This window comes from Loxodonta africana, chromosome 12 (genome assembly GCF_030014295.1).
Source record: "Loxodonta africana isolate mLoxAfr1 chromosome 12, mLoxAfr1.hap2, whole genome shotgun sequence".
NCBI lineage: Eukaryota > Metazoa > Chordata > Mammalia > Proboscidea > Elephantidae > Loxodonta > Loxodonta africana.
In genome coordinates this window covers 58,972,716-58,991,595 of record NC_087353.1, presented here as the reverse complement: position 1 = coordinate 58,991,595, position 18,880 = coordinate 58,972,716, and the positions used below count along the sequence as shown (strand labels likewise).

The 18,880-nt window shown below is 53.1% G+C and overlaps 1 protein-coding gene across 4 annotated transcripts; it reads right to left on the bottom strand.

Annotated features, from left to right (window-relative positions):
* Nucleotides 1–2,862: 2,862 nt before the first annotated feature.
* On the bottom strand, nucleotides 2,863–18,878 carry DNAAF8 (dynein axonemal assembly factor 8). 4 transcript variants are annotated; one of them, XM_023557401.2, is made up of 9 exons: nucleotides 18,448–18,878; nucleotides 17,087–17,344; nucleotides 14,829–14,975; nucleotides 11,730–12,245; nucleotides 10,164–10,281; nucleotides 8,991–9,132; nucleotides 7,871–8,002; nucleotides 7,395–7,493; nucleotides 2,863–5,880 (listed from the first exon to the last, which is right to left on the bottom strand). In XM_023557401.2, the coding sequence occupies exons 2-9, from the start codon at nucleotides 17,207–17,209 to the stop codon at nucleotides 5,598–5,600; spliced, it is 1,560 nt and encodes a 519-aa protein (XP_023413169.1). In that variant the 5' UTR covers nucleotides 17,210–17,344; nucleotides 18,448–18,878; the 3' UTR covers nucleotides 2,863–5,597. The 4 variants fall into 4 exon arrangements, with proteins under 4 accessions (XP_023413169.1, XP_023413168.1, XP_010595786.1 ...); XM_023557400.2 differs by having other exon boundaries at nucleotides 2,864–5,880; nucleotides 17,087–17,258; nucleotides 18,448–18,877; XM_010597484.3 differs by lacking the exon at nucleotides 7,395–7,493 and having other exon boundaries at nucleotides 2,865–5,880; nucleotides 17,087–17,258; nucleotides 18,448–18,877.
* Nucleotides 18,879–18,880: the final 2 nt, after the last annotated feature.

The following is an 18,880-nucleotide window of genomic DNA, read 5'->3' as shown; positions in this document are numbered from 1 at the left end:
ACATGGATAGGGTGGACAAGGTCTCCGCCAGGTGCAGAAGGGAAGAGGTTCAGGAGAGGTGAACTCCAGGTTTGGCTCCTGCCTGCAGGAGCCATGGGGGGGTGGCTGCACCACAGCTCGTGGCCTCACACAAGGTGACGAGGGCCACCCACTTGGGGCCAGGTCTGAGTGGGGTGCAGCTCAGTGGGCTGCAGCCAGAATGCCCTGCGGGGGAGCTGGGGGTAACGTGCCCTGTGGGGAGACCTGTCCCTTCCCCTGGGAGCTTTGCGAGCTCGGCCAGGTGTAGAGGCCGGTCTCAGGGATGGTTACTCTTCTTCTCAGGCCTAGCTGCAGTGGCCCTGCATTTGCTGTGTGTGGCGTGCTTGGTCAGGGGACCCAAGGCACTTTCTAGGCCACTTCCCTCCTAGCACTTGTCACTAGCTCCCACTGCCTACAGGTACCAGCCCAGTAGCCTTCAGACGTTAGTGTCTCGGGGATTCCTGAGATCATGGCCTCGCAGCAAAAGGACTTCACTCTTGCTGTCCACGTGCATTGCTCCAGCTTACCACAGGTGGAGGGAATGCCAAGTCTGAATTGGGAAGAAGTTAGTTTTTAGAGGACGTATTTGGGTTGGGATGAAGCTTAGGTTGATCATCAGCAGGCCCCAGTGATAGCTCCTATAACCGTGGTTCTCAATGAAGTGGGCATGGGGAGGGCAGTTTTGTCACCTAGGTGACATTGGTCAACATCTGGAGACATTTTTGGTTGTCTCAGCTGGGGGAGGTGCTGCTGGCATCTAGCGGGTGGAGGCAGCAGGGTAGTAATGAGGTGGTCCCGTCCTGATCCCAGTTTTACAGATGTGGGAGTGTATGTTTAACCCCATGTTGGGCTTTCTGGGAGTGCACGTTTGGGGAGAGTAGGGACCTGCCTGGAGGCTCGGGCCTGGACAGCCAGCCTCCTCATGTATCTCGGGGCTGCCAGTGGCCTCCCTCGTGAGCCTCTCCTTGGTCTTGTCCCTGTGTGGTGCTGTGTGCTGATTTTGAAGATGCCTGCTCCCACCCAGGCCCCCAGACGCCCTCCTGTGTTCTGTACCACATGATCCCTGGGTGGGATAGTCCTCATTCTGCAGATGCCAAAGCAAAGAAGTGAAGTCATTTGCCCAGAGTCACATAGCCCGGGGTCCTGGGCCCAGGGCCAGACCAGGGTCCTCTTGCCCTGTGCCTTCACAACAGCAGTGGCTCCTAAATATGTATCTGCGAAGAGGCCCTGGGGCTGCCCCCTGAGTATACAACAGGTAGGCCAAGGTGCTGGGACCTCTTCAACCAGGGCAGCCATCTCAGCCTTGGCACTATGAACACTTTGTTCTGGATCATTCCCTGTGGTTGGGTCCTGTGCACTCTAGGATACTGAGCAGCATCCCTGGCCTCCACTCACTCGAAGCCAGTAGCACTGTACCCCCAGCTGTGACTACCAAAATTGTCTTCAGCTATAGCCAAGGACCCCCTTGGGGGGCAACACTGCCCCCAGTTGAGAATTCCTGGCCTAGCAGTTAGGAGCACAGATTCCAGAGCCGGCTGCCTGGGCTCTGTAACATACTCGACAAGCAACCTTGGGTGATCTTGGCTAAGTTCCTTAACCTCTCCACCCTGTGTCTGTTTCCTCGTCTGTAAAGCAAGGGTGATAGTGACACCTACTCAAGTGGGCGCCACAAGGATTTAGTGAGTTCCCACTTATCTGCACTGCCATCTGCCTCCTGAGTCTCTGTCAGGCTTCTCTGTGAGATGTTCTGAGGGGAATTTGGAGAGCAGGGGTTAATGAGATGGGAAGCTGCCAGCCCAGCCTGGTCACCTGACTGTTAGAAGTGGTTTCCTTTCCACCCTGGCTCCCTGTGACCCCTTGGGCATTGTGCTCCTCTCTCCTTATGATTTGGTTCTGGGCCGATGATGGTGACAACCTCGGGGAGGACACACCAAGGAGGATAGAGCGGTGCCCCTGACTGCGCTAGGGGACCTGGCCCCTGCTTCCAAGCCAGGGCCCTGTGGGCTGGCTGCAGCCTGAGAGGGGGGGGGGCCACCTCTCTGCTCCAGGTGTGGGAAAGGGTTCATCAAAGCCTCCCACCTGACCCAGCACCACACTGCGGAGAGGCCCTGCGTGTGCGCTGCCTGTGGGAAGGGCTTCAGTGACTGTTTCCGCTTCAGCGCCCACCAGCACATCCACATGGGCAAGCAGCCCCACACATGCCTGGAGGCAGGGGATTCCATGGGGCACCGATCTCCACAAACACTGCAGACCCACACCACAGAGAAGCCCCCTGCATGTGTGGCCAGTGGGGAGGGCTCTCTCTGACAGCATCAGTGGGGGGTCCCCAGGAAGCCCGCAGGGCAGGGGACGGAAGCTCTGGCCAGCCCCCCGGCCTCAGCCCTGCACAGACTTTGGTGCTCCTGGGGCCAAAGCTGACCACAACACACAGTGCTTCTCATTTACAGGAACCTTCTAGAATTCCACAGTGACAATTCATGAAGCCACCGCAGTCACTTACAGAGAACCAGAACCCTGCTCTCAGAGCAGCTTCACGTGGGTCTGGTTCACCCCAATGGGTGCAGCACCTGAGCGTGTCCTGGACGCCCAGCAGGTTTGCCCTGATGGGCACAGTGCCTGAGCACGACCTGGAGGCCAAGCAAGGACAGCAAAGGGGTCATTGGTGGTAGCTGCTTGCGAGGTAACTGTCCCTGGCCTTGCCTCCATCCTTGCTTTCCAGTCTTACTGGGGTGTCAGCAGGGAGGCAGGTATGTGGGAGTCACCTTCAGAGCTCCTTATCTTGCGCAGGGTGGGGACGTCTGGCATGGAAACATAAAATCCCGTCCTCATGGCCACCCCAAGCCAGGTGAGGAAGCTGGGGTTTGATTGAGCTTGACCCCTCCCCAGAGTCAGGGTTGAGGGCTGCCCCGCTCCTGGGCCAATGGGTCATTTTCTGGGACTAAGCCTTCCTTCGATGCCCCACTGGGTCTTTCTAAGGCACAAAGTCTCACCTTTGAGCTTCTGCGTGGACTCCAAGGCATGTGTTCCCCTCTTACCTATTCACATCCGTTGTCAGGTAAGTGGCAGGAGGCACAGCATGGAGTCCTCTTTTGGTTTCATCATTGCAGCGTCAGGGGGCAGCTGCTGAGCAGGGCCTTCTGGACCATTCCCTCCAGGCTGAGTAGCTGTCCTGTGGCAGGTGGCCCTGCCTTCACCCCACCCTGCAGTACTCTGTTCACTTTGTTTTTAGGTAATACTGTTTTTGATAAAAGTTTACATAGCAAATCAGGTTCCCACTTGACAATTTCTACACAAGCTGTTCGGTGACATCAGTTACATTTTCACAATGCATCAACATTCTCTAATTGCATTCCGGTTGTTGCGTTTCCAGTGCTCTAGTTTCCCTGCCCCTTTTCTCTCTGCTCCATTCACTCTGCATGTCACCAGTCCCTGTGCATGTTCTCATGTTACCTGTCAGCACAACCCCAGTCTCTTCGTTCCCTCAATAAATGACCCCACTCTCCCCCTGAGCCATTTGCTCTGTCCCATGTGTTTTCTGGAGAGTAGGGCCTCCCAATTTGCAGGTGGTCTGTATCTTCTAGACCAGCTCTGGGGGCTCCTGTGGCAGAGTACCCGAGTGCTAGCCCTGAGCCAGCACTGGTTCCCAGCCTCATCTCCCTCTGCTGACCATCCGCACTCCCGTGCAGTCTCTGGCCCCCAGACTTCTCATTCAAGGCTATGGCCAGAGGTGGAAGCAGTCTGGCTGGGGTCTGCACTCTTGGGAGACTAGAACTGCCTGGGCCAAGGCCATCCCACTGGGCCCCTTCCAGTGCTTGCTCATGCCCTCAGCTGTGCCTCTGGCTGCCTCCATTGGTCCAGGTATATTCCCCTTCTTGCCTGCATCCCCTCACCCCTTCTCACCATCATCATCCTCATGGCCAACATGTACGGAAGGTCTTTGTTCCAGGTGTGAGTCTCTGCTGTGATACTGCCTCTCGTGGGTGGGGAAACTGAGGCACAACATATGTTAACACCTTGCTCGGGTGATGAAGCCGGCTCTTGCCCCAGGTCTGAGCTTCCCCTGCTCGCCTACATAAGACAGTGATTCACAAACAGCCGGGCTCAGAGCAGAGAATTTATTTTCTGTCGCTGTTTCAGAGACATTCGAAATGAATTTGCTGGCATTAAAAGGGGGAGCGATGGGAGAAAAGGGGACTAAAGGGGAAAACCACCTTTGCTCTTGACAGTGAGGCTGGCAGTAGCTGAGGACATCAGGAACCAGACAGCACCCTGCTGTGTGCATCCCACAGCGTGGGGTGGGTGAGGCCTCTGCAGGCTGGGGGAGCTGGGCTACAGGAGACAGCAGCTGTGTGAATGAAGACTGCCCCTCACTGGGGCTTGGGGGCTGGGGGGGGGCCTTGTGGGGCTACTCCAGTTGGGGGGTCTCCAGTGTGGGTGGGTCAAGTGGAGTTGAGTGTGATGGTCTGTGCCAGGTCTCAGCCACCTGTGGCTGGCATTTCGTGATGTAACCACTGGCAGAGGCCAAGCAGGACCTGTCCCATGTCTGGTGCTCAGGTGCAACGTGTCTGCTGTTTGACTGGAGGTAGGTTGGGACCTGAGGTGGTTTCTCTGCTCTTTCCATGGGGCGGGGCACGGGGGGGGGTGTCTAATACACTGGAAAAAAGCTGGGGGTCCTTGGGCAGGAGGACAACTCGGGGCTAAGAGCATAGGTCAGAGCAGCTCTTTGTAGAGGTGGGCAATGGGGGCATGGCAATGACGGGGTTGATCCAGGAGGTGGAGACCTGAGATGCCCGTGTGGAGTGGGGGCCTTGGCAGGGAAGAGGGGGCCCAGCTGTCCCCAGCTCTGGCTGGTTATCGACAGGGCAGGTGCTGTTCAGTTCCACACAGAGGTTCCAGCTGCTAGAACATTTCTGTGTCTCGTCCATGTGTGTAAGGTCTGTGCTCTCTTTAGTTGGCCTGGACCACCCTGGAACACACTTGTGCCTTTGTGTCTTGGTTAAAGAGAAAAAAGAGAAAGCAGATTCCAGCCTTTTCTCCTTTATGAAAAGTCCATTTGGTCTTGTGTGTGTGTGTGTGCGCGCGCACATGTGCGCGCACACATGTGTGGTGCGCATGTATCCAGGGACCCAGAAGATCAAGCTAAATTCTGTTAAGACCCTTCCACCCCTGCAATTCTCTAAGCAGTTTTTAGTTTTTAAAGCTTTCTATTTCTAAAAGAATTTGTGTGATGGAGATGACAGATGTTCAGTAAAGAGAAAGGATGCAGAAACGGGAAAGACAGACAAGGCTCTGACCGTCCAGAACTGTCAGAACAAAGCCATCCTGCGGGGTCTTTCCATCCAGTCTCAGAGGATGGGGGTCACCTTATTTCCCAACTTCAGGTACACCTGCGTATGTACACCCTTGCTCTAAGTGCACGCAGAAAATTCTGACGGGATTCTAACAGACACTCGGGGGTCCCTGCTCAACAAATCATGCTCCTGGGGGAACACAGGGGAGAAGGTACATCATTGGGCTCACGTGTCCATGGAAAGCCAAGTCTCCCACCACCTCTCCACAGGTCTCCTTACCTGAGCCATCTATGGTTGGCCCAGTGGAGTCATAATGGCCTCCCTGTCTGTCGCTGGCCCAAGAGAGCCCCCCAGGGCCCTGGGACTTCCTCCTGGAAATGTGGCCGGGGCACCCCGCCCCAGGGCCCAGAGTTTGATGTGCTGCTTCTTCCTCATTCCCAATCCAGCCGTATCTTCAGGGGCCTGAGCCTTCTGGCTGCTGGGACCCTCGCCAGCACCCAGCTTGGGTGCAGCTGCCCCTTTGCGGAAGGCGCGGAGCTGCTGGAGCAGCTGGCTCTTGCCGGTGCAGTCCCTGTGACAATGAAAGGACCTCAGTCAACACAAAGTGGAGGCCAGACCTCCCAGCTTCACCACTGAAAAAAGGGAATGGCAGCTTCTGCAACAACATCGATTCCCTGGGAACAGAAGTTAAGGACATGATTCTGGTAACCTTGGCCACTACTGGGTCCCACCTGGGAAGCAGGGGCCACATGGCTGGAACTTGTGGCTTCTACTCAGTGCCCTTACAACGCAGAGCAGAGTACCCGCCTCCCTGGAATGACTCTGGGGTCCCCACGGCCTCCCCATGCAGCTGGCAAGACAACTAGAACAATGTCGTCTCTGCCTCTTCTGAGTTTGCTCTCTGAGTTTAAGGCTTTGATCCTGGTTAAACCTACTGCCGGAAAATTCTAGGAGGAATTATACAGACCAGAGAGGTCCTTGTTGCAGGAGCTCTCCTGTGCAGTTGGGCTGATTTCCCAGTCAGCGCGTGGGGGATGTTCAGGTCATGTCAGAACTGCCACTGTCTGACTACTTTCCATGTTCCCCACTCTGGAAGAAGTCCTTTATGAATAGAATCCTTTGAGGACGGTCTTACAGATGAAGATGTCTTGGCGAGATTACATGATTAGCTGAAGGCGGTAGTAACAGAAGTGAGCTAGGTCTGATGCCGGAGCTCACGGGCACAGCACAGGTGCTGGTGCCCAGTTCCATAAGGGACTGAGCTGTCTCCTGCTCCTTAGGCCAGGAGAGTAGCACTTCCTGTCACAGGCAGTGCCCTCAGCTCTGAGAAAAACAAGTCCTTGCCATGGGTGGTGCTGAGAGGAGGAAAAAGACACTTCGGTGGCCTGTCACTAGACTAGACACAAGTGCAAAAGCCCCGTGTGTGCTTCCAGAGTGCTCCCTGGTTCTCCAGATGCTAAATAAAAAGGGAGGGTGGTGGCCCAGCCACTGAGTCAGATGCCTACTGCCTTGTTAAGGGCTTCGCAACCCAGCTTTTTCTTCCCCCCATTTTCTTCTGATGGCTGTTTGTGTGCCACATTTGGGGGCATTCCCAAAGGGTCGGCTCTGCAAGCTCTGCCGTGACAAACACTGCCATTGTGTGTCATTAGCCCTCGACCTGAGCCTCTTCTGAGTTGGATGCTTTGCTATTTATTCCACACTGACCTTTTCATTTCTGGCTAACAGCCATTGCTTTATCCCATCCCTACACATTCTCTTCTCATCCATAGCTGCGCTAACAGGAAGCAGGATAAATTTGCAGGGCATTTTTCCAGAAAGAAGATGCAGTAATCCCTTTTTGAGAGTGAGTTAGGTATCCTCAACAACAGCTGGAGGACAGCAGACCAGGCTGAGACAGGCACTGGGCCCCAAGTGGGCTGTCTGTGGGCTCCTGCACCCCACTCCCCCATGCGGGTCCCTCAGGTGCAGGACCCACAGCTGAAGGCTCCAGTGTTAGACATGCCAAGGTGAAGGCAGGCTGGGGTGCAGAGATGGGCATCCAGGGTGGCAGGAGGCCCCATGCCATTGGGGCGCCTTTGTGGTTACCGGAGCTGCTGGGGGGAACAAAGTGCCCCCTCCACCGGGCCCTGCTGGTCCCTCGCAGCTGCTGAGTCTTCCTCGCTGTCAGAGGAGCTGTGGCTGGAGCTGGGGGAGGAAATGTGGGCTCACCCAGTCCACCCTGGCCAGGCCCAGGTTCTCCCCTGGGACTCGGAGCCCTTGGGCCTCCCTGGGAACCAGGGTGGGCAGGCAGAAGCCACCATGTGCCCACTGGACAAGGCTTGCTCAGAGCCCAGCCTGCGGAAGTCATCCTCTGTCCTGGCCCCTCCTCTCCTGCCTGGCAGTATCTGCCAACTGGACCAAGTGAAATTGTTGGCCTGGTTCCTGTCAAAAGGACTTTTTAACTGAGAATACCCCAAGGACTCCCTCACCCGGGTCATCCTCCTCCTCAAATCCCTGTGTCTCCACCCGGGACCACCAGTGGCTCACAAGGTTGACATGGCCACATGCTGCTGCTCTCGTACCTGGCCGGGGACAGGCAGCCTGGTGGCCTGGCCTGCCGCAGATCAATGAAGATGGTGGGCAGCTCCACCAGGCCCTTCAGCCTCATGCCCTGGCCCAGCTCAGCCTGGAAGCCCAGCCTCATGGAAGCATGTCTGCGGTGAGGAAAGTGGAGCCAAAGCATCATTTCTCTGCGACGATCCCGTGACTGCACTTACCCAACCCTTCTGATGCTCGAGGCTGCCCCTGAAGGACTGTCCTCTATATTGTGGCACTGAGGTAGGCGCTTTAACCCATTTGCCCTCTCATCCTTCAGAACAACCCTCAGGATATAGTCCTACAGTGTCCAGTAGAATTTTTGTGATGATGAAAATATCTGCTTTGCCCAGTACGGGAGCCACTTGCCACAGGGGGCTATTTAAATTTATAGCTAGGCTAGTTAAATTACCAAAATAAAGAACTCAGTTCCTCAGTTGCACTAGCCAAGTGCTCAGTAGCCACATGTGGCTGGTGGCTACTGTATGGATACTTTTGGTTGCCAGTGACAGGAGCTCAGTCCGGCTAGCTCAGGCATAAAGGTGAACTCATGGTCTCTCAGGTTCCTACGAAGGGTGGAACAACCAAAGTGCGGGAAGGACAGGGTACAGCTGGGCCTGTCTCAACCTCTCCCCACAGCCTGCCTTTCTCCCTGTGGCAGGACACATGGTTGCAGATCGCCCTTCCGCCCTCCTACAGACAGATTGAAAATTACCAGGGAAGGGTGCCAATTGTTCTAGCTGAGGTCAGATGCTATGGCTGGGCCATTCAACTGTGGCCAGAGGGTAGGGTCTTGTGATAACCCTGCCACGCTCTAGGAGGCTGAGTGGATAGTGAAGGGAGATTGTCATGGGGTTTGGGGAAAAAGCAGATGCTTTGAGGCCTGAGTCCCAGCTCGGCCACTTACAGCCCCAGCAAGTCATCCTCTCTGAGCCTCGGCCTTCTCATTTATAAACTGGTTATAACAGTAGCAGCTACCTGATTGATTTTTTGAGATTAAATGAGAAGACGCACATCAAGTGTTCCACTCATAGTAGGCTCAATAAATGCTGCCAGACCACAGCCAGTTCTAAAGACTAAGGGCCAATGGCTGGCAGGAATTCCCACCTGTGGCCGGCCTGCTGCTCCTCGGTGTCTTGGGGTCTGTCTGCAGGAACCTTCCAGGCAGAGGATGACAGTATGGACGGCATGGCACACAGGAGGGTAAGCTGTTCCATGAGCCAGTCTTGGGCAGCAGGCACAGTGTGGTCTGAGGATTGCCAAAGGAGAGGGGGCACATAGTGGGGACCTGGGGCCCTGTGTGACTCACAGCAGCTGAAGCCTCAGGACATCTCGGGTCTCCTTGTGTGGGTATCCATCAGGCTTGTCTACTGTGGTAGCAACGGGGGACAAGGCAGAGGCCCCCCCCACCCCGCAGCCCTCCCCTCTATTCACAGCCCTTTGTAAGGACTCCCCCTCCAGCTCGGCAGGGCCCAGGGAGAGAGAGCTCTAAGAGCAGGGCCTGCTGTATGTGAGCTTTCTGAGGTTGTTGCTGGGTGCTGTCGAGTTGATTCCAACTCATAGTAACCCCATGCGACAGAGCAAAACTGCCCCGTAGAGTTTCCTAGGCTGTAACCTTTACAGGAGCAGATCACCAGGTCTTTTCTCCTGGAGAGCCACTGGTGGGTTCAAACCACCACCCTTTTAGTTAGCAGCTTCTGAAGTAGGAGTGACTTAAAATTGATTTATCTAGACTCCCGCTGAATGTGGGTTGTTTCCAGTTTTTCATAATTATAAACAACATTGCATCGAACATCCTCAAATACAAATCTTTGCCCATTAGGGTGAGTGTGTGGTTAGGGTAGATTTTAGAAGTGGAGTAGCTTGATCAAAGGATTGGTGCCTTTAAAACAGAGAAGAGATTCTGCCACATTACCCTGCAAAGAGGGTGTACTAATGACAGGATTGTTTTGTGTGCAGGGGCTGAGCAAAGGAGCATAAAAGGCAGGATTTACTTTCCCCTGGAAAGAAAGACATGGGCGGTGGAGGGGTGGGGGGACAAGGAGAGAAGGAAGGAAGACCCAGGAGGTGGGGAGGAGGAAAAGGTATGGGTCCTGGGCAGGCGCCGTGTCTGAAGGGTCTCTTGTATCTCTAGGGCCTGGCCCACACCTCAGGTGTTGAATGAGTGACTGAGTGAATGAATGAAGTCTTTTAAGGACTGGCAGCATCAGTGTCCAGAACCACAAGGGGCTGAGCAAGGGGGCCAGGAACGCTGCCCAGTGGCAGCGTTCAAGGTCAGACCTCGGCCTTGGCAGTGGTCAGCTGCCCGCCACATGTCTCCAGGTTCTCCGTCTCCCCAGTCTTCCTCTAGTCCCACCAGACTCTGAAGGATGTAGTCTAAATCCCACTCTTCAAGTTGCTGAAATGATTAAACCAGTGGTTACAAGCTGTCGCAGGGCCTCTGACTTCACAGCTGCTGCTACTGACGGAGGGTTGATCATGGGGTGTTTTACAGTGCAATCAGGGTTTGAGTTCATTACAGCATTTGAATATGGGGTCCCTGTTCTTTGTGGGTGGCTGAATGAACTGCCTCCAGTAAAGTGGGAGCTGCCTTTCTTGCACCCCTTTCCTTCAGTTTGTTGGGCAATGCTTCATTTTTGGAGGCTACCCTCGGTGGTGCAAACAGTTAATTTCTTGGCTACTAACCAAAAGGTTGGTGGTTCATATCCACCCAGAGGTGCTTCAGAAAAGTCAGACACTGAAAACCCCAATGGATCAACAATAACTTTAAAACAAGGATGAGAATGTAAGGGGGCAGGGAAACTAGATTAATGGAAAGGGAACAACCAGAACTTAAATAATGAGAATGTTCACACATTGTGAAGAATGTAAGCAATGTACACTGAACAACTTGTATAGAAATTGTTGAATGGGAACCTAAAGTGCTGTGTAAACCTTCACCAAAAACACAATAAAACATTATTTTAAAAAAAAGCCCTATGGAGCACAGTTCTACTCTGACACACACGGGGTCTTCATGAGTCAGAATTGGCTCAATGGCAATTGTTTTTTGGGTTTTTTTTGGCACAAAGATGTTGTTTGATCTGGAGGAAGGTCAGTGCCATTTAAAAATAGGTTCATACAGGTTTAAGATGAAATACTTAAAATAGGAAAATGCATAGAGACAAACCTCTATGACAGGGTTCCTTCTGGTTCAAACCCTTCTGAGAATTTGCTTTTCTACTCCAGATATACTGGATCAGAATCTACACTTTAACAAGATCCCAAGGTGATTCTTATGTATACTAAATTTTAAGAATCACTGCTTCTACTAGTGGTTCTCAGAATTGGCCCCTAAGCAGGGAACTTGTTAGAAATGCAAATTCTCAGCAGGGGTTCGAACCAGAACAAACCAGTCTGAAGCCTTGAGCAGAACATGTACCAATTCAACAGTTTCTACAATTCAGTGGCATTGATTGCATTCTTCAAGCTGTGTAAACTCTCTCACTCTCTTATCTGAACTATTCCTCCCCACACTGACGTAAACTCACTGGGACTTCCACTTTTTGAGAAATATCCTTGGACAAAGTCTTGCTCTGTATTTTATCTGTGGTTGTAGATGGTATTGTGTTTATAAACATATGCTTGGAGTTAGTGTTCATTGTTTTTCCTCTTTAAGGGAGGCTGGGGTCTCCTCCTTCTGCTCCCCCTCACCTCACCCCGAGGATGGTGTCTGCTGGGACCACACCCCTGGAGTTGGTGAGCTGCAGGTGAACCTGAACCTGGGCCTATGGTGGTAATGGGCTGGGCTAGTTCCCTCCCCAGTGCATGGGGCAGGGGGGCTGTGCCAGCAGTGGAGACACCCACCTGGAGGGAGAGCACAGGGCAGCCAGCCTGAGGTTCCCCTGGTGGCATCTGCGGCCTTGGAGCTGCTTCTTGGGGTGTCTTCTTTGCCTGCCTGTGGTCGCCACAGGCTGAGTCCTGGGCCCCCCGGGTTACTCTGTGGAGCATATCCCTCTCTATCATCTTTCTCCTCTCTCGTCTCAGGGCTCTGAGGTCCACAGAAGCAGAGCCTTGGTGGGGTAGCAATGGCACAATCGGAGCCTCTGTCGCTAGGGCTCCCTCTGCCCGGGTGGAGGTGGGGGCTTCTCCCTGTGGCCCCCCGGGAGGAGTCTGGGGCTCTTTGGTGCCGAAGGAGACACTCTCAAGGGCACCTTCCTGCCACCTAGGGCTCTCCTCAGGGATCCTAGGAAGAGAGCTGGTCTCACCACGGCTCTGGAAAGGCTTTTGGACGTCCCTTCCTTCCTGAGAGGCTGAATCCTTGGTCCTGGACTTCCACTCACTCCCAAGCTCCGCAGCAAATTCCACAGTCACCAGAGCTGGCTACTGGGAAAAATGGGTCCATGCTTAGCATCTTTTAAACATATATACCGTAGGGGTTGTTTTCTTATTAGCCTTAGGGAATTGTCTCCTAATGCTTCAGAATCGATGTCGCAGAAGGGAATGTGTGTGTGTGTGGGGGGGGGGGTGATGGTCCTGGCACAGGACTGCTGTGACTGCTTCTGTTATCACACCTACAGTCTCACCTGTATCACAGCTAGACCCTGACATGAACCAATAGGCATGATTGTGTTTCAGAGACACTTGGCCTTCAAGCAGGGCTCGAATCTACACAATGATCCAGGGAGCAGTGGTGGTTCTGGCAGAATTCTTATCTTCTATGCAGGAGATCAGGTTCAGTTCCTGGCCACTCCACCTCATGTGCAGCCAGGACCCCTCTGTCAGTGGAGGCCTGTGTGCTGCTAGGATGCTGAACAGATTTCAATGGAGCCTCCAGACTAAGACAGACTAGAAAGAAAGGCCTGGTGATCTACTTCCAAAAATCAGATGATGGAAGCCCTGTGGAGCACAGTGGTCTGATCTACAACTGATCATGGGGATGGCACAGAACTAGGCAGCATTTCGTTCCCTTGTGTATGGGGTTGCCATGTGTCAGGGGCCAATTCAATGACAGTAGACAACACAATGATAAATATAAATCTAAGACAACATTGGGAAGCTACCACCAAGACATGTACTCGGTTAGAGATGATGACACACCAGGCATCTTGCTATTTAAGTTCAAGAATACAGTGGAGCTGTACAGCAATGGAGTGATTTTTAAATTATCGATAATGATAACAGTAGCCACCACTTATTACTGCCTGTGGACCTGGACAACATGGATGACCTAATCATCTTCCAACCCCAGGATGTGGGTCCCATTACAGCTGCCACCTTACAGATGAGAGAGCTGGGGCTCAAGAGCATTGCACATGTTGTCCTAGGCCACACAGCTGTTAAGTGGCAGCCAGGAAGAAGTCCAGGCCCTGTGACTCCAAAGCAAGGCTGTGGCCTCATTCACCAGCTGACTTGCCCATCCCAGAATAAAGGGGGAAAAAAAAGGAATCGTGCAGGAGAGTTGCCAAAGTAATTGTAGGAACAAAGAATACACAAAATAAAATCACATGGGCATTTTCCACCTGAACTAAGCCAGGGTTTTGTCCACCCGGGAATTTCTCCTGTGTCTCAGTCATCTCAAACAAATGTCTAGGCTTGGCTGTGTGGTTTCTGCCACAGTGACAGGGAGAGGACAGGTTTGGCACAGTGGTCCTATTCTGGTGCTCAAGCCCCCTGCATCTGGTTAATGAAGATGATGGGTCCCTCGGAGCTGGGCTGGGCTGAGGGAATTGAATCTGGAGCTGCTGCAGTTACCTGGGGCATTCACAGCTCTTCATTATGGAAGTGGGTTAGAGCCTCTAAAATGTTTTCATTGGAAATGGGAGGTTTAATCACAACCACATCGAGAGAGCTGAACAGGTCCAGCCAGTCAGGGACCTCCCCAGTAACAACGGGTTCTGCAGAGGCAGCAATTCATTTTCAGAATCAAGCCATTCCCTTTATGTAGAATTCTTGGTCCTAAAGGAAGTCCTGAATTCTTGAGTGTCTTCTCATATTTGTTCAAGGTTTTTTTTTTTTGTTGGTTGCTGTCAATCAATTCTGACTCATGGTGACCCCATGTGTGCAGAAGTAGAACTGTTCCATAGGGTTTTCAAGGGCTGCTACCTTTCAGAAACTTATCACCAGGGCTGTCTTTTGAAGTGCCTGAGTGGGTTCAAACGGCCAACCTTTCGGTTAGTAGTAGTACGCTTAATTATTTGTGCCACTCAGTGACTTCTATTGTATCATACACTAATTCAACAAGTGTTTAGGGAGCTCCTATTTACACCCAAGGCTCAAGCTGGGAGTGAGCGGTCTCAGGCACCTCTGAACCCAGCTGGGTTAAGGGAGATGTGTTTATGAGAACAAAGTGTGACAAAGCCTCTGCCAGACGGCTCAGGGTGCCTGGTAAAAAACAGGACTGGGGCAGGGGGCAAAAGGGCAGAATCAGACAGAAAACCAAGTCCCCCCCTCCCCCAGCCCTAAGTGCTGCTGGGTTCCTTGGGGGAGGGGCTGATATGGTGGTGAGATGTCTGGCTTCTGAACCCCATGGAGTTTGCATCTGGACAAAGGATGGGGGCTTGAAGAGATGCTCCAGCTGCCATCGAGTTTACTCCAACTCCTGGCGCCCCTGTGTGTCAGAGTAGAATTGCGCTCCACAGGGTTTTCAATGACTGATGTTTCAAAAGCAGATCGCCAGGCCTTTCTTCTGAGTTGCATCTGGGTGGACTCAAACTTCCAACCTTTTGGTTAGCAACAGAGGGTGTTAACTGTTTGCACCACACAGGGACTCAGGACAGATGCTAGACTTGTGCTTTTAGCCGTTTTAGATCCAAATCCCTTTTGGACTCTAATGAGAGCCATAGAAACACACATATGCATAGAAACACACACATGCATGTACACACATGTACACACACATCCACACCCCATTCTGCCCGCAGGGTCCCAGGTAGAGTGGATCCCTGAGGCCTGCATCCCACAGACCTCACAAGGAGACTCATCACCCGCAGCCACCCAGGGCCCGGACACGCCATCATTGGCAGGGTCCTCAGCCAGCTCCTCCGACAGGTCGGGAATCAGGGCGGTTTGATCTCGCTGGAAGATGAACAGCTCCTCTTCCTCACAGTCTGACTGTCGAGACAGAGAGAGAAAGAGAGAGGGCTTTTGGATTACGTGGCAGCAGGCAGGGACGGAAGGGCCTCAGCCCCTCCAGCCCTCCACCCTCGCCCTCCTGGCCCCGCCTTGCTGCTCTGAACCGGCCTGCGGAGATCCAGCTCTCTCCCCAGCAGCCTTACCCTGCTGGTTTACTCCATCAACTGAGAAATGAACTCAGCAGCACCCCCTTGTGGTGCAGAAATTCAGGGCTCCAGGTTCTGCACGAAGCTACCACACCTGAAATCTTGTATATAGCAGGTGCCCAGTTAATGTGTCCTGCTGGATGAACAAAGCCGTGTGTGGTGGCTGGAAGAGCAGAGTCCAGCCCACAACCTCCCCTGTGACCATGAGCCACCACTATAACAGGGGGCCTTGGTTTGCCATCTCTAAAGCAGAAGTGCTGATACCGGCTCTGCGTACCTCACAGGGTCATCGGGAAGATGAGATCAAAGAGGATGGCAGATGTGGACACGCTCCGAAAACTGCAGTGCTCTGAGGTCTAGTTCTCTACTCCCCGATGCCTCCCATGCACTGGATGGTCCCTGGGGCCCAGAAAGCTCTGTCACCTTCACCTCTGCAGGTGCCCCAGGTAGAACATGAACCTGGGCCCATCACTTACAAAACCCTTGCCCTTTCTGTGAAGCCCCCAGTCACACCAGTTTGCAGTGCAGTGCTGGGGGGCTCCTGCCCAACACACCGCCCACCCTGCCTTGTAGCAGAGCCACTATTGCATCTTACACATGTGCTTACATCCGCTTCCCAGCTATGTGTAGAAGCTGGAACGGCCATTGAAACCTGAATTCAGAGTCGCTTTTTGTCACTGGACATTCTCTGAGTCAGCAGAAACTGGAATATAATCACCGCTACTTTTTATGGTGAGGGAGGGTCTGTGGTAGCGTTGCCGTGTTTTAAAGGGCTTTGTGAATGTTTGTTGAGTAACTGTAGGTGATCAATGGTAACAATGACCAGCATTGAGCATACACCCTGGTGCTGTCATGTGGATGACTTAATCCTATGACAATTCTGTAAGGTGCATATATAAGGGAACAGTTACCTCAGCTTAGGAAACTGGGGCTGAGAGAGTCTAAGGTACTTGCTTACGATTAGACAGTCAGAAAATGGCAGAACTGGGGTTTGAACCAGGGCGTTGAACCGGTTCATTCCGGTCCAATCCCCTGCTGAGAATTTGCCTTTCCACCACAGATACACTAAACCAGAATCTACATTTTAACAAAATCCCCAGGTGATTCATATGCGTAAATAAGAATCACCAGGGGATCTTGTTAAAATGTAGATTCTGGTTCAGTATATCTGGGTAGAAAAGCAAATTCTCAGCAGGGGGTCGAACCAGAAGGAACCAGTTTGAGCCAGGCAGTGTGGAGCCCCAGTACTTAACTCTCATGTGATACTCTTGCCTGTCTGTTGTTCACACAAAGCAGCCCAGGGCATTTGCTGGGACAGGAAATATCCCAGAATGGGGCGGTTTTGTTAACAGTTTACTGAGCACCTGCTCTAGGCCAGGAGCTGTGTTCATGCAAATCTCAGATTTGACCCAGTAAGGACTATTCATGGTTTGCAGCCAAATACACAGGTGAACCAGGTATGGTAACCTTGCCCAGGAAACACGACCAGTTAGCAGTTGAGTGGGTCTGCTTTGATGCTGAAGCCCCTGCTCTTTCCGCTCTGCCACTGTGCTGTTTCCAGCCCTCTGCTGGGCCAGGATGCAGCCAGCACACAGAGTGGTGACTGTTTCAGTGCATCGTGGTGAGCCCTTGGGGGTTCCTCCAGCTGGGGCTTCAGAGCACAGAAGTGACCTGCAAAGAAGCTGAGCACCCAGGTGTATCCAGGGAACAAGGCAGAGAATGTGACAGACTCAGAAGAAAGGATGAAGCAGGAAGCCAGAAAACAGGCTGTACGTAAGGCCGGATGATGCCAAATAAAAATGAACTCGGGCCGCTTCACTGCTGGTTATTAAAGGTCAGAGGGAGAAGCCCACAGAAGCAGTGCCGCAAAGCTGTGTCTGAATTGGCATACTGTTGTCATGGGAGAGAGGATGGTCAGGGTCCTCAGAAGAGAGGTCTGCTTACCCAGGAGGAATCCGAGTCCAGGGATGGGATCTGTTCCTTGACGGACTTGAGGATGGCATCCCAGGGCCCCATGCGGGGCCCCCAGGGAGAGTCTGGCAGGGATGCTGCATCTCTGGACGCCATGGAGCCTGGGTCATGGGGAGCTTTTCAGCACGCCATCATTCAGGAAGCCCTGGGGAGGACATGGGGTGAGGTGAGAAGGGTCCAGATGGCTGAGGGTCAGAAGATGGGGGCTGCTGTTTCAGTGCATCCGCCACCCTGTAGGAGATGGAAGCAGACTGTCAGATCCCTGCCTCTGTTACCCCTTCTGGATCTGCAGCATTCTGTGACTGAGTGCCAGGCTCTATGCTTGCACCATGTGTGTTTTGTGTTGCGTGTATATGCATGTGTGTATTAGTGTGTGTGTAATACTATGAGGAGTATATATACACACACAATCATAAACAGTGAGCCACAGCTTCCCATACACTCTCAAGGAAACAGCAGGAGACATGAGTAGGGGCTTTTCTTGCTTATTTTGAGCTCATGGAGGGAGGCAGGTGCTTGGCACTCTAAACTGAGGAAACTAGGAATGGATATGTCTGGTACATCAAACGCACTGGTGTTGATTCAACTGCAACTCAAAGTGACCCTACAGGACAGAGTAGAACTGCCCCATGGGTTTCCAAGCCTATAAATCTTTATGGAAGCAGACTGCCACATCTTTCTCCCACAGAGCGCCTAGTGGATTTCAGCTGCTGACCTTTCTGTTAGCAGCTTTAACCACGGTACCACCGGGGGCCCCGGTACATACATCAGGGGGTGTTTTGTGGAGCCAGATCTCTGCCTGGCAATTCAGGACGCAGTATTTCACAGGGCAACAGAATCACAGAGGGGAAAAGGGCTGCCAGGGACCGCTCTTCCGGCAGAGGAGTGGGAAAGGCATTAAAAATAGGAAGAAGAGCGTGTACAGTTGCTCAGAGGAGTGAAAAATGCTCAACATGTTTGAGGGAAGAAGGTGTCAGTGGCTGGAATATACGGTGAAAATGGGCCAGAGCGTGAAGGATCCTGAACCTCAGGCTGAGGAGTTCGACTCATCCTCGCGGCGAGGATTAAGTCAGATGCTACTGGAAAACGAAGCGCAGAGTCGTCTCTAAATCTGACTCTAACTCCATTTCCGCTTTTTGGCTGCAGCTCGTTGGCCCGCCCCCACAGGCCCCGCCCCCGCCCCGTTTGCCAGGAGGCTGTGGGTTGTCATGACAACTAGACGCCAACGGCCTCAGGGCTGAGCTTTTAAATTCTAAAGCTGGGAAGCGGGAAAACTTACTGTTTTTCATCCCACCCATTTCTCTGTTTTCCCACTGTTTCCTCCAATTACCGACCTTTATTGTGCAGTTCCAATCACCTCAGGCCTCCGCTTCCATCTCCTCTCCCTGCGCGGTCCTGACATGGTTATAAACAGTCTCCAGCAGGTCACTCTGGTCTCAATTCGCCCCCTTGGGTCGGGTGCAATTATGGGGGTGTCGAGTCCTCCGAAATACCCCCCTCCAGAAAGTCCTACACAACTGGACTTCCAACTCCTTTCCCAACGCTCCTCTTCCGGGGCCTGGCTCGTCCTGTCTCCTCTAGAACAGGAATGGTTCGCTGTGCCAGTGGAGGGGCGGGGTATGGCGAGCTCCGCCTGCTCATTGGCTGCCATGGACGTCACTCCGCGAGATGGGCGAGCTGACCGGAAGGTCCGGGTGCGGGAAAGGCCAATTCCACAGTGCCCAGAGCGGCCCGGCGGGGACCAGAGAGCGTCCCGGCGTGCTCTGC

What these genes read in the sequence shown, in the direction of transcription:
- DNAAF8 (XM_023557401.2), bottom strand. Translation starts at nt 17,209, where the DNA reads ATGGCGTCCAGAGATGCAGCATCCCTGCCAGACTCTCCCTGGGGGCCC. An exon ending in TGACCACTGCCAAGGCCGAG is followed by an intron (nt 9,133 to 10,163) that starts GTCTGACCTTGA and finishes GGCAATCCTCAG; the next exon opens with ACCACACTGTGCCTGCTGCC. An exon ending in GGCTGCCTGTCCCCGGCCAG is followed by an intron (nt 7,494 to 7,870) that starts GTACGAGAGCAG and finishes TTCCTCCCCCAG; the next exon opens with CTCCAGCCACAGCTCCTCTG.